This window comes from Rutidosis leptorrhynchoides, chromosome 8 (genome assembly GCF_046630445.1).
Source record: "Rutidosis leptorrhynchoides isolate AG116_Rl617_1_P2 chromosome 8, CSIRO_AGI_Rlap_v1, whole genome shotgun sequence".
In the NCBI taxonomy this organism is placed as follows: Eukaryota; Viridiplantae; Streptophyta; class Magnoliopsida; order Asterales; family Asteraceae; genus Rutidosis; species Rutidosis leptorrhynchoides.
In genome coordinates this window covers 350,259,500-350,282,535 of record NC_092340.1, presented here as the reverse complement: position 1 = coordinate 350,282,535, position 23,036 = coordinate 350,259,500, and the positions used below count along the sequence as shown (strand labels likewise).

Sequence of the window (23,036 nt, the reverse complement as noted above, 5' to 3'; positions counted from 1 at the left end):
TACGCCAACAGTTATATGTGTACATATAACGTCTACCTCCTGGACTTACATACTTCGAATGTGAAATTTCCGAAAAACACCCCAAACTACGAAACTAGTTCTCCGAATTTTGGAAAAATGTTGATAAAGCAGCAAAAACTATAAACGACCTTAACAGTCAAAAGTTTGATGATAAAGAATAGTATGGTGGTAAAGCTGAGAAAAAGAGAAGGTTTGGAATTGAAAAACGGATTGAGCAGACCATGAAGGAGGCTGTGGACAAATCACAAAGACTAAATCTACCTTCAAAGAATCCAAATGATTCAGAGTCTGCTGAAATCATTAGCGAATACCTTGCTCCTTACTCTAAAACCTTTGCGGACAATATTCTTCATCATCATCTTATCTTAAATATTCTAAGATATCATAGTGTCTCCCATTATAAATATCCTCCATATTTCTGAAGATATTTTTCAAAACCATTCTTATCTGAAATCATTACCTCTTCGCACTATCTGTGTTACATCATAAAAGAAACTATTTTAGTTTCTAAAATCTGAAAAATTCGAAAAAAATGGATGTATTGAAGTAATGTTGGGAACTGAAGCATGAGTTAGTATAATATAATGACACTTGATCAACGTAATTATATTACAGTAAGTCATGTTGAGTTTCTAATGGAACGTGACAAAGGTTCACAGATCACACCCTCATCATAAACCATGTTACATAACTCTTTCATTCTATATAATCTCTAAATATATCAAGAAAATATATTTCTTGATGATTCGGTCTTTTTCGGATATTCTGGTAATTTGACAAGTCAGATTGTGCCATTATCGTTTCTTTCTTAGAACATTAATTATGTTTATTCTGAAATTCATACCTACGAATTCTGGACCATTATTCGCTTGACTTAAGGTCGGGAAGAGAAAACGAAAGCATGAAGCTCCGAAATATAATGGAGAACATAAAGCCCGATAACAACCCCGAAATTACAAACCGTGTATATCAATGCGTATAGCAATATAAAGACACGGGAGAATGAAAAACACTATAACCCCAAGGTAATAGTAGAAGAAAATAACCTCCTCTGGTGGCAGATGAAAAAGAAGAATGAATGATATGATAGCCAAGAAAATATCAAGAATCAGAACTGGATGAAGCATTTTCACAAATCTTTTATAAGTATGAAATAAGAAAGAAGATTATAGGAGTGGTGAAAATAAATGAAACGGAAGAGGTCAATTTATAGCAAAATATCAGACATAGCAATTGAGGCAGATTACGCATTTAATCAAAGGAAATCTTAATTTCCTTAAAATTCGAAGAATCAAATCTTATTTAGATTATGAAGATTTTCTATTCCTTAAATTCCGGAAATCAATCGTTATTACGTCAAGAGATAAGACGCTTCTCTATTCTCCATTTCACTCGATTACGATAACTTCTCTCATACGCTTCGAGTAATTGGATTGTTTTATCCATATTATTCAACGGTGATAAAGCTCTATTTATCGACTCATATACGTCATGAAAACATTTTTATTGTTAGCCATGACGACCTCACTCAAATTTCGGGACGAAATTTCTTTAACGGGTAGGTACTGTGATGACCCGGAAATTTCTGATCAAATTTAAACTTAATCTTTGTATGATTAACATTTCTGACGCGATAAGCAAAGTCTGTAAAACTGAATCTAAAAATTTTTGAACTACTTTCATATATTCAAATACCTTTCGGTTGTTTTCGACAATTCGCGAACAATTATATGTAAATAGATACATATATACTATAACTTGAAAAGGTAACAATGTATTAATTGTTTGATACCGTACATTAAACTTATTGGTTTAAATATCTATTTGAATATATATGATAAGTTGAAATATTTATTATTAAAATTTATTTATAAATAACTTCCAATGTGTATTTAAAAACTGATTTATGTATATTAAAAAGATATATACATATATATAATTTCAAGTTATTTAGTAAACGATAGTAACGTTCGTTTATTGATTCGATTGATATTTAGATAAGTTAACTAAAGCATTTAAGATGAACCAGTAAAACACTAATTTGCAACAGTATTTTCAAATTGCTACAGTACCCAAAATGCTACATTGTTTTCGAAAATCACTATTTGCTACAGTAACTTTGCTACATTAAAACACTATTTCAAAATGTAAATGTATATATTATATATATATTAACAAATAGCGAGACGATGATTTATAAAAGTAAATGACCAAAACACTCAAATGTATAAGTTATACCTCGAGTGGTATAGTTTATGGATGATTTAAGACTATATTTTGACAAAGGTACGATTCACTAAACGTAAACTACAAGTTTTCTCAGTATACGAAAGGACGTTCGAAAAACCGGAACCGGAACATAAGTCGAGTGACGACGTACGACTTATTGGAACAAAAATTACAAGTCAACTATGCACGTGAATTTAATATAATATATAATTAATTATATATATTATATATATTATATTAAATTATGTCGACGAGCTAAATTACAAAAATATGTGAGCTGGAAAAACGGGCCATGCGATCGCATGGCAAATGGCCTTCAGAACCATGCGATCGCATGGGGTCTGAATTCAGACCACACCTATAAAAGCTCGAGCATATCTGTTTCTGATTCATTCCATTACTCCGTATTTATTTACTTATTATATTATTATTATTATTATTATTATTATTATTATTATTATTAATATTAAATCTTATTATTATTAATATTATTCTTATTATTAGTAGTACACATAAAATACTACGACGAGGTTTTGCTCGAATAAATTCAAAACAAGTTTTCGAGCGGGTTAAAGCTAAGGAAATTATGGGTTATTGCCAAGGAGGTTATAGGTAATGTTCGAGGGTATATTTGTTAATCAAACCTAGTGTTTATCATCTTCGTTACTTCTACGTACTATCCTACAATATTGAATCTCAATATTGATACGTTGAGATCTACGGTTATTTGGTAATCCGTGTTTCGGTCACATTTTGGTGAACGACTTTATATGCTGCTAAGGTGAATTTCATATGATCCCTTTTACTCAATATATTTTTGGGTTGAGAATACATGCAAAAATGTAAAAATAAAATTACATGGGGTCCCCGTGATATGTAAAAATGTAAAAGTGGAATTCAATTTCTTTTCTAGTATGAGAATTCCTCGTAATATATAAATGTTTCATGATAAGTCCAATTTACTACCGTCGTATTAACTATTTCATAAAGGTAAATTGATCACTTCAACTTTTTCCCTTGTTATCTCCTTCAATCCATCATTCACCCACCTAACTTAGTTAACTTTCTGTAAAATTATCGAACACAAAAGTTACTCACTTAAGATATACAATTAGTCGCTAGCGTTTATTCACCATTTCTGCATATTTGGACCATTTGTCCATTTGTTAGTTCAACCCGATTCCACAAGAAGCATATAATCTCTCATTTTCATAAATTTATCTTTTATACTGATAGAAACACATAATTTGCCGTCCTAACTAATTTTGTTTGTGGTTTCATTCATTTAGAGAACATATATATATAATACTTACCATGTTATTAGTGAATGTCAAAGTCGGTTGAGTGGTAGATGGTTGTTTTCGTATGTTAAAGTCACACGTATTATTTCAAGGATACGGGCCCAGAACCAACTGAGATTTTTTATCATTTAACCAAAGGTTCGGTGGTTTATTATTCATTATGATATTATGCTTTTCAATCATATACACTCTTCAATGCATTGAACCCGATTTCTAAAGGAGGTTATGATCATTTGGCATCTTAATAATAACTTATTTGAACTATTATTATTGATTATAAAATAAAGTTGACATTACAATTTGTTCTACCAACTTTCTTTAAATTGCCAATGCGCCGGAAATCCTTTCTCGTTTTGTCGATTTATGTAGAATCCGTCCGTTGTTACCTTCCAATAACATCTTTGAACTATAAAAATATTCCCATTAAAACAGTGATCATAAACCTCGCCATTAAAAACACCAATATCTTTATACTTATCACCCCAGTAGAATTGTCCTGTATAATGTGTTCCATATCTTACACCAAATTTCCAATTAAACTCTTCTTGATAGCCAAGCGTGACATTTTCATGATCACCTGGATCGTCCGTGCCTTTTTCACCAAACACGTGAACTGTAGTACTATCGTCCATGGCGCTGGTGATATATATCCTAAAATAAGTAACAGTGTTGTTTTGGGTAGAAGCTTTACACGAAGATAGCGTTGTGAGGATGAGAAATGCATAAATGATCAACTTCATGCTTGATTTGTAAGGAGAATTAAGCATTTTGCAATCTCAATTTACTGATGTTGAGTAGATGATTGATTATGTTTGTATATATAATAGGAATAGGATGTCATCAATACTATACGAACAAATATAGTTGTAATATACATTTATCAACATAAATACTCTTCAATTTCTCCTAAACTGTGCAACCAATTCTTTTAAATTTTCAAATATATGATGTCAGCTATAAGGCCCTCTGTTTTTTGTCTTAATGAACTTAATAAATGAAATTTAATACGATGAGTTATAAGTTTATTGATTTTTGTAAAAAAAACGTAATAACACTATAACGGGTCTGAAGAGTTATATATTGAGGTACGTTTGTTTATAAAGATTTAAATAAAATATATATTGATAAATAGAATCAAATAAGTACGAATACATTCATTTTATTACTTTAATTATTAAAAATTTATTACAAATCATTATTTATATATATACTATATATACACATGAAAAAACAATGGTCTTCTTTTTTTTTTTTTTTTTAAATTTTTAATATGGATAATTGTACTATTCATCTATATACATATACCTCTTTAAGAATGTTATTATTTTTTTTCAACAGAACCACATAGAGTTAATTTTATAATTTTAATTATCACTTTCAAAGTTATTAAGAACAAGTGATAGGTCCGGCGCACGTTGCTGCACTAAGCACAAGTTATCATATCTATGTTTACAGATACAGTGTAGAAGATAACTCAGTTTCGTACAAAATTTGATTACATTCTGGTAGGTTATATTGCATAGTGCTATTAAGATCTCAAATACTACATTAAGGTAGAAATTGGTTCGAAATTCTAAATGGACTCTTTGTATCAATTGGAATAGTAAATAATCCTCCAAATAGAATGCTCCGTTAAGCTGTAAAATCAGAGAGGTAAAAAGTTATAGGTATTCCTACATGGATTATATAAAAACTAGATTAGAGGTTCACGCGTTACGACGGAGCTATATTAATATGTGCATACGAAATTCATTTCTAGTGAGTACAATTTAGTTACATATGGCAAAACATTGTTGTGACGACCCGAAAATTTCCGACCAAATTTAAACTTAATCTTTATATGTTTACGACATGATAAGCAAAGTTTGTTTAAACTTAGTCTTAAAAATTTTAAGAATTGTTTCATGAATTCATTTGACCTTCAACTGTTTCCGACGATTCACGAACATATGTTGGTAAATAAACGTGCATATATATATAATTATAAATATAGAAATAAGTATATATAATAATTGGAAATAATAAAATACAATTTAGTCATTTGAATTAAAAATGTAAAAATAGATACAAAATAATTATGTGGTAATTAAAATGAATCTATATAATGTATATGATTTCTATACGTAATTAGTATTATATCTATATTGTAATATATGTAAAAAGTATAATTATTATATGTAAAATTTTGTAACATTTATTGCTATTATGAAATAACAAAATGTATTAAATAAATATAATACCTAAAACACTAAATATTTCCATATTTGTATAATATAATATAATATAATTAATATGCAAATACATATTATATAATAATATATATATATATAATGTATAAATATTAAATATTCAAGATATGTTATTATATAAAATATATTATATATAATTATTAGATATTACTTAATTAATAATATATAATATTATATATTAAATTAAATTACAAGTTAATATATAATGGTTATATTAATATTATTATTATTAAAATCATTATTAATATTAGTATTAATAATTAGTATTATTATTATTATAAATAATTATGATTATTATTATTATTATTATTAGTAGTATTAACTAGTATTATTATTATTAAAATATTTATTAATTATTAATAGTAATTATAATTTATAAAATCAAGATAAATACAAGTAATCCGTTACACTTAACATTCAACTTTTATTTTCTGCTTACCCTACATTAGTCGATTATTGTTGAAAAGCCAGTCGAATATTTATCACCAGTATCAATTGTACGATTCTGTTAAATCTCCATATCTGCTTTTTATATTTTTTTGTTTCTTCTCCTTGTTGTCTGTAATCAAATGTCGACATATATTAATTGACCAATTATTGTTGTAATTCAGTGATTAAAATTCTTTTCTCTATCAGTATCAATTACCAAGTATAACTAATCCCACTTGTTGAATTAAAATAGAAAAGAAAAACGCTGAAACCGTCCCTTCTCTGTTCGTGCTTCAAATTTTTGAAAAGGTTAATTTCGTTCAAATTTTCAAAAAGTATTAATGCCATGTTGTTAGAAATCATTTACTTAATCTTTCTTCAAAATCTCAAGTTTCGATTCTTCAAAACGAGATTGAATTTCTGAGTCAAAGTTAATTTCACAAAAGTCAAACAATTTGTTCTTGAGGAAATTCATAAAAGTTTTGATGTTTTAAATTAAATTGATAATCCAGAAAGTTTTTAATAATGATTGTGAACCATTTTCATGTTATAACTTTGATCCAAAAACGACCGAAAATTTGAAATCAATTAAAGTGTTCAAAAATTTTTTTTTCTCTTTCGACAGTAGCAGATTTATGTTATATCATTTTTCTTTTCTTTTTCTTCCTATTAATCCATTAAACCATCAACAATTATACTATGTTTATGGAAGGATGAAAAATTAGTTAAATGAGCGATTTGTTTTTGGAGTTGTTAAATTAGTCGACTGAAATATTAAGAAGAAGATGAAGAAAAGGGATAAGAACAGAAAGAGCTTAAATATATTTCGAATCAGAATATAATCAGATAAATGGTTACGGATTAATGGTCTTGGCTGTTGTCAGGATAGCGAGGGGTCGCGGGTTCGAGTCCCTGCGTGGACTGTTATTTTTGGAACAAATTCTCGTGAGGTAGCCTTTTATTGTTTATTATTTATTATTATTATTATTATTATTATTATTATTATTATTATTATTATTATTATTATTATTATTATTATTATTATTATTATTATTATTATTTTAGTTGTTATTATTATTATTATTAGTATTGTTATTATTACTAAGTGTTATGAACATCATTTATTACTAGCATTATCAATATCAATATTGTTAAGTATTATAAATGTTATTATTAAAAATATAAGAACTAGAATAAAATTTATTATTATTTTCAATAATATTAGTATTAGTATCATTTTTATTAGTATTATTAACATATTTAAAATTTGTAATATCCTTGTTTTCATTATTATCATTAATATTATCATAACTATCATTTTTAATCGATAAATAATGTACATAGAATATACTTAATATATATATATATATATATATATATATATATATATATATATATATATATATATATATATATATATCCTAGCTTTATAATCATATATCAAACATAATAACATTTTTATATAAATACTTATATATAACAAATTATTAAACTGTAAATCTAATACTAAACACAGATAGATATAGATATGGTAATATAACTAAATGTATAGATAATAATTATTTTTATATATCAAGCCTATTAATATTATTTATATAAATATTTGCATATCACAAACTATTGATTTTTAAAAATAACACTAAACAATTATATATATAAATATAGATATATTAATATAACTATATAAATATTAATCATTTTGAATATATACACAAATTAAATATATATAATATATAAATTAAGATATAATAAATCAATTTGTTCGATTACAATTATGTATATTAATAAGTACACAAATGATATAGGTTCGTGAATCCGAGACCAACCCTGCATTGTTCAATATTGTCATATGTATTTTTACTACAAAATACATTAGGTGAGTTTCATTTGCCTTTTTACCCTTTATATTTTTGGGCTGAGAATACATGCGAAATTTTTATAAATGTTTTACGAAATAGACACAAGTAATCGAAACTACATTATATGGTTGAATGATCGAAGCCGAATATGCCCCTTTTTGCTTGGTAGCCTAAGAATTAGTAAACCGATCTACTAATTGACGCGAATCCTAAAGATAGATCTATTGGGCCTAACGAACCCCATCAAAAGTACCGGATGCTTTAGTACTTCGAATTCGTTTTTTTATCATGTCCGAAGGATTTCCCGGAATGATAGGGGATATTCTTATATGCATCTTGTTAATGTCGGTTACCAGGTGTTCACCATATGAATGATTTTTGTCTCTATGCATGGGACGTATATTTATGAGAAATGGAAATGAAAATCTTATGGTCTATTAAAATGATGGAAATGATTATTTATGTTAAACTAATGAACTCACCAACCTTTTAGTTGGGTATATTATGAAGTGGTATGCCGTCAACATTCGATGAAATGAAAGTTTGTCTTTTAAAAACAAATTGCAATGTATGCAAAATGTATCATATAGAGGTCAAGTACCTCGCGATGTAATCAACTATTGTGAATCGTTTATAATGTATATGAACGGGTCCTTTTAATTGTGTTGTCTATTACAAAAGATAGTGGCAATGGAATTTGTAGTTACAAAATGAGCGGTGTGTATTAAAGGAAAACTACATAGTTACTATTGGATGGTATCGTCTTTTGACCGCCTTTAGTGGGTTTGTGCTGTGGCTGCTTTTTGCTAGTATAGTACCTGAAGGGTGTGTAGCAAACGATAATAGCACCATAGCCTCATAAGTCCAGTAAAAAACAGAATGATCTACATATGCAAGCTTGAAACAATAAGTCGTTATATACATATGATTTATTTATATCAATAGCAACGACTCATTTATGCAAGAAACTCAACAAGGTCAAACATCCAAATAAAGTCAACTTACAAAGATTTAGATAAAGACCTATTAGTGATATCAAGACGAAAACAAAGAATTCTGATAAAAGTTGCCAGTGAAATCAAATCTAATAAAAAATATACTTGATTATTGTTCAAGTGAAATCAAGCCATTTGGTCCAGTTCATATACCTCTATTATGAATATGATTTTAGTAAAGTTATACATATATTAAAAATTGGTCAAGAAATGGGTATATAATAAGACCATATCAAGGAATTAAATTTAGAGATATACATATCGTTTGAGAATGTAACTATTGGGACTCACAACCAATCTTTGATTTTTTTATATATAAAGTCGATAGAAGGAATAATAATATGAAGTGAAGAATCAAGTTGTGATTTCACCTAGGTGTGATTTCACCTCACATGGTTAAAGGTGTGAATTATTTACCCTTCAATGGGTACTTAAAACACATGTTCAACAGAAACTTATTACACACCTACTTTTCCAAAATAAATGATGAAGTCACTATTTGAAGCATCTGAGGCAAAACATGTATTTTTCTAGAATGAGTATCTCTGTGGGATATGTATTTTTCTGAATGTTTTGAGCAATTAATCATGTGGGCTTATTAGTGGTCAAGCTCATGGTTTTTTTAAGGGTTTTAATTGAATCATCACTTAATCAAATAACCCTTCTCTCTCTACACCTATATGTGTTTTTGTGTGAAACTGTTCAACAGAGAGAGAGATGTACGACTCTTTGAGTGTACTTCTTGATGCCGATTCAGTGTTTTTAACACATTTATCTTGTAAAGTTTTCAAGACTAAAGTTGTTAGTCCTATTTGCGGTCTACCATGTCAAAAAAAAAAAGACTTAATAGATTGACTTTGATAGCTATCGAGAATAATATATTAGAAAGTATTGACTATAATGAATTAATCGACTAAGCTTCTAAAAATTGCTAAAAGAGTAGTGTTATTTAAATAATAGTGTAATTTAAACAAAATGTGAAGATAATGGTGGAAATAGGAGTGCTGAAAGTGAAAAACATGGGTTTTCACGTTGAGCCATAAATCCCTTTGGTCAGCTAAGATTAATCAATAAGTCCCAAGTAAACAGACAAAAGCATGACCGAATGATTACTCCACACAATTAATCTCTTTTAAGCTGAAAGTAAAGAGGCCCTATGTTCACCACATTCAAATCATACCCATTCTGGTTGTCAACATTATTATTATTTTCTATGTTCACCACATTCAAATCATATCCATTTGAGTACATGACCTAACCCACCAGTTTTGCAGGCTTTACTCTTAAGTCTTAACTGTTCTTAATTAGACACATTCTGTTACTGGTATTAACTTGCTTAATACAGAGTGATTACCATGTTGAAAAAGCGTAAGATCTTGTTTACATTCATCACATTTCTGATAAGCAGACTAGACACGATAGCATCAAGAAACCAAAACAACATATAATGAAGCTATACACAAACGACAACAAGTGGAATATTTTACAGCTTACACGTACTCTCCCTTCGGTACTTAGTATGAGAATATGTATGAACATGATATGATACGAAGTTCATAAAGATTCAAAAACATATATGGTAATTTTCGACTTACTAGAGTTTTAGCAATGCGTAGGCCTCTCATAAGTTGGAGGAAGAGATGGACAATTCTCATTCATGTGGGCATACGGCTCTAAGGTATTGTACAGTGGTAGTTCCATACGATACTTGCCAAGAATTTGACAAAATGGAAGCTTATCGTCACCATTGTTACACCATTTTGAAAGCCGAGTCTTGTTATTCTCAAATATTTTGAGCATATAAGCATCACGAATCTGTAAAATAGAAATGAATTTGGTTGAAGTCAACACGGATGCTAATTATATGTTCAAAAAAAAATTACGAGACACACTTTGGTCTGAATTATGTTGGTATGGGAATCATTCTTCATTGGCACTCACAAAAAGGCACGAACTTTTGATATGTTTTCAGTTACGGTAATCTTCTAACGGCTTTGACTATCAAGGTAGGAAAAAAGTCAAGAGGGTCGACGTTATCGACATATGGGATGACACGTGTCATCATATAAAGGTCATATTACATGGAGAGCAAAAGTTGATTTCCCGGCAACCTCACTTGCCCACACCAAAACAAATTAAGAATATGATTTTGATAGCAAATTTTAAATTATAAAAGTAACATATTAAGGAGTATAAGGTGCTGTTTGTTTTTTAAGATGTTTTTGTCTGAAGATCTGCGGACCATGTCTGTTAAGAAGATGTGGTCTGAAGGTCTTTATGCTGAATAATGAAGACTGTTTGTTTTTATGTCTACAACATAACTTAATCCTGTCTGCAGCACTTAGAAGCACATTTCTAAGTCTGCGAGGCTGCAGACATAATAAGACATTATTTTATCTTATGTCTTCAGAAAAACAAACTGTCCGCAGTAAAAACGTCTGTCGCCGCGCAGACATAAGACATAATAAGGTCGACATAATAAGGTCTGCAGACAGGAAAACAAACAACACCTAAGTGTGGATTCTTACAGTGAATTCAGTTACTTGTATAGAATCTGCAACAGTGCCGAAAACTCCGGCAGCTTTATACATTTGCAGAATGAAAGCAACACAAGTTGTAGATTTGCCATCACTATACACCCAATCATCATTCTCAGGAATTGTGAGCAACTCATCAAAAGACATGCCTCTATTTTCTGTTTCCTCTATAATTTTGTATAAATCCAAATCCTGAAAGTAAAGGTGGTAAGATGGGTGAGTAGGACAAGTTGGACAGGGGTCAAAACTGGCTCAGTATGCGAAAAGGCTGGGTTGATCAGCAAATTGTTCTAAAGAAACATTGTATATAATTACTAGACAATGATTACAGAAGTTATAAAATTCAAGATCAATTTTTTAAACGAACGATAAAAACTTTTTGTGGGATTAAAATAGACTCTGGACAATTGCAATATATGTAACCTGTTCATCACCAACTATTTTTATGTGGAACCAACCAGTTCATTACTCCACGGGAAGAAGATTAACAAACAAACAAAAAAAAAGTTCAATAAAAGTAGAGCCAAATACGAACATCAAGAATGCCACAATTACCTGTGTCCCAAGACGCATATTTAGGGCTTCGTTCCACATATTGGCAGCATATGCTGGCTGCATTCTAGTCCACATAGACATGACAGAAATCACCTGCAATATATTTCATCACTTAAAGATCAGCGAGGAAAACTATAATATAATAAAAAAACTAAAAAAACACACTCATAAGTATGGATAAGAAGATGGGCAGTTTACTTCAAAAACAGTCATACAATTTATGATATAAAAATGATATTACGAAATATAATTAATCTGAACGTGAAAATAAAATGAGGTAGATACATGTATGCTTGTATCCAGTAATACGAAGTTTTGGGTGACTTTCGATTGACCCGCTCAATTCTGACAAAATATACTGATATGAAATGTTTGAGATAAAACATAGTTCAAATGATCCACTCATCTATATGAGTTGAATTTGCTGCGTCAAACGAAAAACTCAAAAGGTGACTAAACGTACCAAGTGAGCATCAATAGGTGGCGGAAAATTGTCACCAACGGTATCAATCCAACTAAAAATCATGTTATGATAGCCATAAGGCTTGCCGGACATGCTCCGAGCATACTCCCATGCTGCGGTGTTGTTCCACTTCGCTCGTATCTCAGGATGTAAAGGCAGCAAAGCAATTTGTGGGTTAGAGTCGTCCTTAAGGGCCAAATCCCACCATTCGTCCCACGGTATTACCACAATAATCTCTTCTCCCTACAATAACCCCAAAATACAACACAAACATAGAATGTTAAGAGTTTTTGAACAACCTATTTTTCAAATTGATTCCTAATTGAAATTAAGAATTTGCTAACAAATATTATTATGGTATTGAGGGTGCTTAAACTTGAAACTGTACGGAAACAGCGACCTAAAGTCACATTATTAACTTCTAGTGCTCGAATAAGCAGATCCAGTTTCCGATTATTTATGGTTTCAACTAACAATCTTGGATATTTAAAGATGTACCAGCTACAACATAACTTATAAGCAAGCGCAAATGAAACTGTTTACATTTTCTTTTACCTAACTGGAGAAACTTTTAATTCAAGTTTACGACCAGTCTTCAGCATTATCACATAGATGTTCTTATGGGCATTCTGTCTATGAAATTTAGATAATCAAGACTTGCAATACACTATTTCTAATGCCAGTTTTATTTAAGTTAATTTTGAATTATTTTAATATATTAATTTAATTAGTGTTCATTCTAATTATTCAATGTCATATACACTTTCAAAATACACATCCAAACATCCCCTAAATTGGGTCCACTAGATTTTTTTATTTCTCCGAGATTACTAAACCGTGTGTTTAATGCTACAAAATTGTTTAATGAACAACTTTACCTTTTCATTCTCGTGTCCCGATTCACCAACCCAAAGATTTCCGAGATCATCCTTCATACAAACAGCCGTATGACCAGCAAACGCCCCTGTAACCCACTTCTCCAATGTTTCAAAACCACCCCATCGTCCACGGATCTTTGACACGGCTAAAAAATCACCCGAATGGACATCACTTGGATTGATGGTTGCACGCCATGGTTGAGGTCGTGTCTCAAAAGTAGCACCCATGTGATTCTTTAGAAAACGAAGGTTGGCATCTTGACCAATTTTCGAATTGGAAAAAAGAGGCATAACATCAACCAAAGAACGCAATGTTCCTAGCATTCCTGAAGGCATCAGAAACACAGAGAGTCCATGCTGTTTTACCTACATATAGATACAATTAAAAAGTCAAAACGGGTCAAAACGGGATACAATTAGAAATGGGACATGTTCTAATACAGGAACAAATGGGCTAGGTGGGGATATACTGACCTGCACACACATTTTTGTAAAAGAAATTTATAACGAATTATTGTGTTAATTATGTTTAGACAAGAAATATTAATGTTTATAAATCTTTTATAGAAACTTTAAATAAAAGATTTATGAGGTTGTAACATCATCAGAAACATGCGATTGGTGACTTTAGACCATATTGAGCCATTTCCCTTTTGACCAATTAGCCCGCTTATACTCGGTCATTAGTAAATGGGCATAAAATGCCACCTCTAAACGCCACCAAGTTCACATAAAGATTTAAAAGTCTGCAATAATTGTGGACATACATATTCCAACTCTGCAGGTTCCTCCCAATAATCAATCTTGAGAGTATGATCACGTGCTGCAAAGTAGTAGTCCCATGTAATTCTATAAGGCGTAGCGAAAACATAGAGATCCACACATGCCCAACTTTGAGCTTCTTCAGTCTATATATTGATAAATTAAAAATAATCAAACAAACAGTATCAGAAATTCAGAATCAACTTTAGAAAGATTCATATTCAAGAAGATAATTTCTCTTTCTCCATCTACTTTCATATCAACAGAACAGAATCAAACTAACTTATGAGTTATGACTATAAATTTCACACGATATTGCTAACAACAAACTGTTATACAAACGAATATCATCAATAAAAACCAAACTAAAATTTATCACTAACAAACGATTCTGTCAGCTGCGTGCAGTACACAAACAATGATAGATAAACTTGGGGCCATCAAATAAGGTCGGGCCAATCGAAGCTCGAAAGTGACATAGTCAAGTCGAAACAAGCTCAGAACTGATACTACTATTAATATTTTAGCATTGATAATCGAGTCAAGGCAACCGGAGCTCTAGAGTAACGATTAACAAAGGGGAAATTTTCAAAATAAATAAATAAATAAAATAAAATGTAACGATAGTTCCAAAAATGATAGAAGTATATGACCTTATGTGTATCTTTGTGCTCCTAAACTATGCCCTAATCGAACAACAGTCTAAACCTATAATTATGAATCCACAAAAAACTTAAATAAAAATAACATATATCAAACTATTCCTTGATTATTTGAAAAGTAACACTAATAAGGAGTACATGAAATTAGGTCTATCTCTATCTGCTCCTAAATTAAGCCCTAATCTAACAACAATTGAATATAAACTTTCCAAAAACACAAAAACCTAAAATTAAATTTAAATTAAATTATTAAACAGACCTTGAGGTAAATCATACCACCTCCTAAACCAAGATCATCATCACCATGAGTAAACTCCAACCGAGCTTCATTACCACGAAAACACGCACCGTTCCACGCAATCGAACCGTTATTAGGTGAAATTGTTCCGACGAACGACGGCAATAAATCAACCGCTTTACCGAAGCTATTCATAACTGGCCATGAAATTTGACGCGGTAAAGCAGGTAATACATCGTCGAGTTTAAACGGTAATTTGAAAGCGCAATTTGGTACTATTGCTAAACCTAAAAATAATAGTGAGGTACAAAATAGTGTATGTAACTGCATCGTTGTGGATTGTGAAAAAACTGGTGCAGTGTTTTATTGGTGATCCATTGAATTGAAGTGGTTATGGAGTGATATTTGGGTGATGAGATTAATGGATTTTGGGGGATGATGATATATGAGTTTATCGGGTAAGTCAATGTTTGTAAAGTGCCGTGGGTGTTTTGATCATTGCGCGATTGTTATGTCCGTTGATCGATATGGAAAGGGGGTGTTTGGGAGTGTTAAAAAATGTACTCCAGATAAGATGCATTGTCAGTGAAGTTTAAACATAGAACTTTTGGTGATGGTTAGGTTAAAACTTCTTGTGATGGTTATGTAATGGTTATATTAAGACTTCAATTGTTTAACCTTATTGTGGTATATGCTAAAATTTTTGTTTTCGCTAAGACTGTTCCTATCGCAACGTTACCTGCTTCCGTGAAATGAGGTGGATTCCAATGTGACACGTATTTGACGCCCTTGACACGCCCCTAGCGTGGCGTCAAAATGTGACGCCCCCCGGACGTCAGTTAGAAATTCGACGGAAGAAAAAGTTTGGTCAAATTTTTTTCAACCAATCAGATTTCCTCACATATTTTTATATATTATTAATTATTAATTATTAATTAATATATTTTATACCCAACTACCAATAATGTTTTACCACATCACCCACCACAAAATTTAACACTCCCCTTTAAAAAACTTCACCTCTTGACCTTGTCACGTCACCAAAAAATACATTACTTGTCTTTGACGTCACAGTCACGGTTAGAAACAGTCTCATAACCATTAAGGTGAAGACATGTATTGTTTTAATTTAAACCTGTTTTTAAGTCTTATTGACAGTATTGTAATATTTTTAAAACAAAATTAATGTCACTTCAAACACACAAATTAGAAACAACAAAGCGATAGGGACCAAAGCCACCGATTAACCATCGGAGATGGCAACCAATAGGGACGAAAGCAACTGAAACCCATCGATAAAACCATGGGTGGATGAAAGAATGAAAGGAGATAAGGGGTAACAAAAACCATAGCTGAGAAGGATACAAAATAACTAAAATACCCTCAAAATTTATGTGAAAGGACAATCAACTTCAAAGGGAACAATAACTCCCTCAGGAGCAGTAGGCAGTTTTTGAAATAGTATATTATATTAGGATAATAAGTAAAAACCTTAATATTTGGGGTAGTGATGCTCAAAGACGATCAAATTTATCTAGTATTTACGTGTATAGTATAATCATCAATCAAATTTATGTAGTATTTACGTGTATAGTATAATCATTTAATGCATTACTTTACAAGAATTATTAGAAATAGAAGTGGGGGTTCAAATAGGATTACTATGCACATGTTTGATAAAACTAGCTAGTGTTGCTTGCTATTAGCTTGTAGCTCATGGGTTTTTAGATGTATTTTGATGTTTGGTAGAGTAAAAATGACAAAAAACTAGAAGCTAAAAAAGTAAGCGATGTTCTAGTAGCTTTTAGTTTTTCCTGTCTGTCTAAAAAATTTAAGCTCCTTTAACCAAATAGAGCTTTTTATTAAACATGAGCTGTTTCATAAAAGCTAAAAGCTCGCGTGAAATATGTGTTGCTAGTAACAAACAACTTATGTGCCGCCAATGATCAAAGTATAACACTACATCGTTGATAGATACAAATTATGGTACATCTTTAGGATCAAATAAAATCTACAACTATAGAACTAATACAGTGAACTGTTAAACTGTAATTTAACCCTGTCGAAACCTTGTAATCTATTAGCACTTATAACCAGGAGACATACGACGTTAGATGTGCAATTTCAACCTGAAGACAATGAATAGGTTCTTGTTTTACACCCCAAATAGAAAACAATTTGAATAGCACGGAAGAAGCAGAGCGCTGTCTTCAACAGCCAAAGGCTGCCTAAACGGGTTCAGCTGAACCTGAGGCAAATTCAAATCATCTTTTAGATCCACTTCCATTCATAAATCATAAATTGTTGAACCTACATTGTGATGAAAATACTTTTCTATCGCATGATAAATGCTAAAACAAATTTGAAAAGAGAATAACAATCAATAGTATCTTGCATACCCTCCAATAATATAGATATAATAAAACTCGAGGACATAAATATATATGATTAATGATATTGCACATGGCAATTCTGGAAGCCAAAATGTAATTTAGTGTTTTTAGAAAGCCCTAAAAGTGAAGAACTTACGGGAATTGTCAGTGAACAACCAGTCACAGAGTTTATACAGTTGGCTGCAAGGTTGGAAGCTTCCTCACAGTAATCAGAGAAAATGGCAGGGATTTCGATTTCTTTTATCAGATCCTGAAAGTGCAACATGAACTTCGACATAAAACACTAACAAATAGAAGTGTCAAAGAGGGCAAGTTAGCTAGTAGGTTAGAACAGATTAGGTTGAGCAAAAGTCCAAAAACATTTTTCGTCTGAAACGATTACAATATAATTATAATCTAAATTTAACTTAAAATAAAATTATGGGGTGTTGTGCAACCGTATATCAGATCGTTGGAGGCTACTTGCTTGTATGTACACATATATAAAGATATAGTATATGATAAAATGAAAAGAAAAGAAAAAAAAAACATACAATAGTTGCTGACCAGCTTTCGTAAGCAGCTATACCAGCATTTGGAGCTATAATTAAGTCTGGAAGAAATTCCTGTCAGTAAAGAAACATGTCTAATGAAGATTGCAACAAAAAAGCATTAAGTAAAACCAACTAGTGAAAGCGTAAATATATATATATAACCTTCGTGAGATCTCTGTAGCGATCATGATAATAACCTGAATGAAGTCTTAATGTAATTGGTGAAAATTTATCAGTAGTTGTGTGTGAACTGAATTCACCTTCACCAGATTTGCAACTGCATTTTGCCTCCATGCAGCGCATATAATTACAAAGTTTAATTATCTCACCATCCCTGCTTACCGAAATAGATCGTTCACAAAATTAGCATGATCACAAAATTCAAACACAATATTCTCCCGAACCTACTTGTATGAAAGTTTTATATTTAAACTTAATTCTTTTAAACAAACTAATGTTGTAGTAACATGTCATGCTTACCAGTCATGTGAAACCGCAGGCCCAACAAAATCTATATGCACTTGCACACCAGGAAGAAGAGCATGCAACTCCGCGAAGACGCCAAGTTGATAAAGTTCCCTCTCTGGACCTTCAAAAAGGCAATTCATACAGCAAAATGAATAACAGGCCACCAACAACCACTTTTTAGCTCTTAAAAAAGCATAAACCGATTATCACATTAAATGCAATTACAAAAATAATATTATGACAGCGATAGTAATTAACTAGTCCGGGTCCGGCCCGCGCGATGCGGCGGGGACTTTCGGCCTGCGTATTCATATTTAACGTAGCTTTATGTATTTACACAAGGGAAAACGCTCCATGTGTTAAGCGCCGTTGTTGGTATTGTCGTCTTTACTGTTTTTTAAAATCTGTCCGGTTCGAACGTAGTTAGTTTCGTTTTGTTGATAAAATTATTTCGAGTCTGACGGTGCTGGCGAACAAAAATAACTCGCGGCGAGCAGGAAGATACGGGCTGTCGTTGTTTTTAGCGTTTTTTAAAAAGTGTCCGTTTCAAACGTACTTTTTATCGTTTCGTTCATAAAATTATTTCGAGTATGACGCTCATGTCGAAAAAATTTAACTCGCGGCGAGCGGAAAGATACGGGCTATCGTTTTGTTTAGCGCTTTTAAGAAGTGTCCGTTTCGCGTATAGTTAGTCCCGTTGGGTTCGTAAGATTTTTTCGAGTTGAACGGTGGTCTCGGAAAAATTTAACTCGCCCCGAGCGAGAAGATAGGGCCCGTTATAAATTTGGGTGGAATTATTTCTTTTGAACGCGAAATAAAAACTACAATCGGTTATAACTAAAACTACAAATGTTTCCACCACATTTAGTATATAAGGGTTAATAGAGTTTTCATTGAGAGGAATAAAAATAAGCAATTTATGATATATACATTATAAACATATTAGGGGTCAAAATTGTCACCTCTATGAGATACGGTAAGTCCATAAATGTTAAACATTAAAAATATCACATACCATTTCATCAAGTTAAACACAAGTATACAACCATAAAAGCAATAAGCTTAATCAGGTTCTGAAAATCACAAAGAGAAAAGAAAATAATACCTAGGTAGTGTATGCAGAGTTCATCCATAGTTTCGGGAATTAAATGTTCAGCAGAAGCCAGTTGAATGGCGTGATATATAGTTAATGGCTGGAGTATAATCAAAAAAGAAGTTATAGTTGCTGCTTGAGAAGTCAAAAATAATATAATTATACACAATTTGCACTTACATTTAATCATTTATATACTTTATAAAGTATATAGTTTTTATGACAAACAAGAGATAAGTATACATTACCCAGTGAAGAAGCAGAGAAGCAGGTGAATCTAAGGGAATGCCTCTCCATTCGTAATAGTCATTCCAATTACTTAACTGCTTTTCTAGTACAGACAAAGGCCCTGCATATTAAGCCAGTATACTTAAGCTTTAGGGATAGTTGTAATTGATAATAATGTACATTAATTGTACAATTACAATGGTACCTTTACAAGGGCATAATCTACTTGAAAGACTCCATCCCCTCTCATTCCTTCCAGTAAAATGAATAAGAATATATCATGTCATCTGAAATATAATAACGTCTATAGAAATCATAACAACAACAACAACAACAACAACAACAACAACAACAACAACAACAACAACACCCAATACCACATAAATGGTGTATGGGGGAGGTGAGATGTAGACAATCCTTCCCCTATCCGAGAATAAAGACAGTCATTTCTCCACTCAGAGTGAAACACTCTCAAAAGTAGAGAAAGTCATCCCTCTCTCTATTCGACGGATAGAGAGATTGCTTCCGAGTGGACCTCCGGCCAATAAGTAGAAATTTTTTTTTTTTAAAAAATTCAAATCAAATTAAAAATAAAATTGAGACGCCATGAAAATGGTAAAATCAAATTTCCATGGGTTTTAAATCCTGCCTGAAATTTACTTTAGGCTCTAAGAGTCAGTCAAGTCGCCAATAAATCGACGCTTGCTGCCGACTCAATAACTAGATCCGAATAGAAATCATAACTAAGTGTAATATATTTATGTTAAAACGATATTCCTTTTATCGCAATATCACCTTACGTTATAACTATTGAGGTGCATTTTAGGCATTTAAAGAGTATCATTAAGTAATAACAATCAAAAACAAAATCAAATAGATTTGTATTAGCATAAGAGTTTATAGCTTGGGAGTGTATGCAACTTTACACCTTTTACTATTGTATGTACTCACCTTTTAAACTGTATTGTATGTATACAAGTTTTTACAACGTCTTTTATGAATTTAACTTACTATAGTACGTATATAACTTACAAAAACACATCAATTTATGTAGGCAAAAATATAGAATAAACGGTTTTGACACTTGAATACATACAGTAGAAGGTCCCACAGTTGGATGCATACAATAGTAAAAAGGTATAAAGTTTGATACATCACCAAACTATAAACCCTAGCATAAAATATTGCATATATTTGGGAAGGGATAAGTATACAAACTGCAACTGTACCTCAAACAATCCAACAACGTAATTGAATCCACACAACTACATTCACGTGACCATATTCCTGTGAGGTGGATCCCGAGCCTATCCAAGAACGAACACCTAGTCTCCACCTTTTCACACACCTGCACCGATTCAATCAACTTAAACAATTCACATAAAACAAGAACTGTAAGAACACTCATCTTATTTCGAGCTCAAATCTTACAAGTCGAAAAATCTAACGCACTTTACACTTTTATATTCATATTAAAGTTTTAAATCATATATACACGCGTTAAAGTGAAGAAAAAAAATCACAACTTTCGATTTGTGCACCTATGCATTTAAAAATTTTCAGTTTTACATAAAAATCTGAATTCACGTATGTATTTGAGATATAAAAACTTCAAACTCACAAATTTATTTATTTAAATGGACAAAATAATAAAAAAATTCCTAGTGTTATGCCATTCATGTTTTTAAGTGTATATATACATACACACATATAAGTTGTGTAACAAAATTTTAATACAATACAACATTATAATTATAATTATAATTCATACTAATGACCTTATAAGTAGCCTCTTGAGAAAAAGGAAATGGAAAATCATTTAACAGCTCTACACAACACATTTGTTGTTTTAGCCTTCCACATTCTTCTTTATGCAAACTCCAATGTGATACCTTACAACAAATTTAATATAGACAAAATTAGACAAAATCAAATTATAATTAAGATAATCATACTGCATAACAAAACTGATTACTAAATTAATTGAAAATTAGTCCTCAACTAATGAAATTATATCATTACATGTAATATTTACGACACTAAGGATTTTTACTTTTTAGGTTTAATGACTATAGATTGTAAATAGTGTGTCATTATCGAGAGAAATAGAGAACCTGATGAGCAATAGAGCAATAGTAAACGGCGGCGCAACCGCCGCACCGGCGGTTTGCTGTGCCGGAACACCGTCGCCGACTTCCTTTCGCGGCACACTCCATTTTCAGCTAATTGTGATCGTCAATGGTCAAAGTTACCATGCCAGGGACAGGGTGTGTTGTTTGGATGATAAGGTTAAGGTTAGTTTATATTAAGCTTAAACTAGTGGAGTAATATTATTTGGATGAGAAAATTTTTATAACTTATGAAGAAAATAAGTTGTTGAAAAATATACTGTACATATTGATCTAAGCAAATCTTAATGGAACTTATTTGCTCAATGAATACAACTAGTCCGGATCCGGCCCGCACGATGCGGAGGGGCTTTCGGCCTGCGTATTCATATTTAACGTAGCTTTATGTATTTACAGAAGGAACAACGGCTCATGTGTTAATCGTCGTTGTAGATGTCGTTGTATTTAGCATTTTTTTAAAAGTATCCGTTTCGAACATAGTTAGTTTCGTCTTGTTCATAAAAAAATTTCGACTCTAACGGTCATGTCGAAAAAATTTAACTCGCGGCGAGCACGAAGATACGGGTTGTCGTTGTGTTTAGCGTTTTTTTAAAAAGTGTCCGTTTCGAACGGGTTTTTTTCGTTTTGTTCATAAAATTATTTCGAGTGTGATGCTGCTGTCGAAAAAATTTAACTCGCGGCGAGCGAAAAGATACAGGTTGTCGTATTTAGCGGTTTTTTAAAAAGTGTCCATTTCGAACGGAGTTAGTTTTGTTTTGTTCATAAAAATATTTTGAGTTTAATGGTGTGGTCGGTGAAATTTAATTCGGAGCGAGGAGGAAGATACGGGCTGTCGAAGTGTTTGGGTGGAGTTCTTTTTTTTAATTGAGAGAATTTACGTTTTAACTCCCTGAAGTTTGGTGTAATTTTTGTAAGTTGGTTATAGTTGAGGGGGGAGGGGGAATGGAAAAACTAAGTGTGAAAGGGGCTGGTTACTGTTGTCGTATTTGGCTTGAGGAAACGACTACAAAGGCC

The 23,036-nt window shown here is 31.5% G+C and overlaps 2 protein-coding genes across 2 annotated transcripts; both read right to left on the bottom strand.

Annotated features, from left to right (window-relative positions):
* Positions 1–10,507: 10,507 nt before the first annotated feature.
* LOC139861694 (uncharacterized) lies at positions 10,508–15,673 on the bottom strand. Its single transcript, XM_071850172.1, has 7 exons — positions 15,200–15,673; positions 14,284–14,424; positions 13,517–13,882; positions 12,639–12,881; positions 12,176–12,268; positions 11,612–11,812; positions 10,508–10,898 (listed from the first exon to the last, which is right to left on the bottom strand). The coding sequence occupies exons 1-7, from the start codon at positions 15,506–15,508 to the stop codon at positions 10,686–10,688; spliced, it is 1,566 nt and encodes a 521-aa protein (XP_071706273.1). The 5' UTR covers positions 15,509–15,673; the 3' UTR covers positions 10,508–10,685.
* A 1,416-nt stretch (positions 15,674–17,089) lies between these two features.
* Positions 17,090–22,183, bottom strand: LOC139862906 (uncharacterized). The gene is made up of 11 exons (XM_071851532.1): positions 22,008–22,183; positions 21,672–21,785; positions 21,123–21,241; positions 20,099–20,145; positions 19,914–20,014; positions 19,678–19,765; positions 18,585–18,693; positions 18,267–18,438; positions 18,105–18,176; positions 17,708–17,821; positions 17,090–17,426 (listed from the first exon to the last, which is right to left on the bottom strand). Exons 1-11 carry the CDS (start codon positions 22,107–22,109, stop codon positions 17,334–17,336), a joined length of 1,131 nt encoding a protein of 376 aa, XP_071707633.1. The 5' UTR covers positions 22,110–22,183; the 3' UTR covers positions 17,090–17,333.
* Positions 22,184–23,036: the final 853 nt, after the last annotated feature.

Coding starts and splice junctions, on each gene's coding strand:
- LOC139861694 (XM_071850172.1), bottom strand. CDS start 15,508: ATGCAGTTACATACACTATTTTGTACCTCACTATTATTTTTAGGTTTA. Junction 13,883..14,283: donor AACCTGCAGAGTTGGAATAT/GTATGTCCACAA, acceptor ATCTATATGTAG/GTAAAACAGCATGGACTCTC. Junction 11,813..12,175: donor ATATGCGTCTTGGGACACAG/GTAATTGTGGCA, acceptor CTTTACTTTCAG/GATTTGGATTTATACAAAAT.
- LOC139862906 (XM_071851532.1), bottom strand. CDS start 22,109: ATGGAGTGTGCCGCGAAAGGAAGTCGGCGACGGTGTTCCGGCACAGCA. Junction 21,786..22,007: donor ATTGCTCTATTGCTCATCAG/GTTCTCTATTTC, acceptor ATTTGTTGTAAG/GTATCACATTGGAGTTTGCA. Junction 18,439..18,584: donor CCTGCGGTTTCACATGACTG/GTAAGCATGACA, acceptor TTCGGTAAGCAG/GGATGGTGAGATAATTAAAC.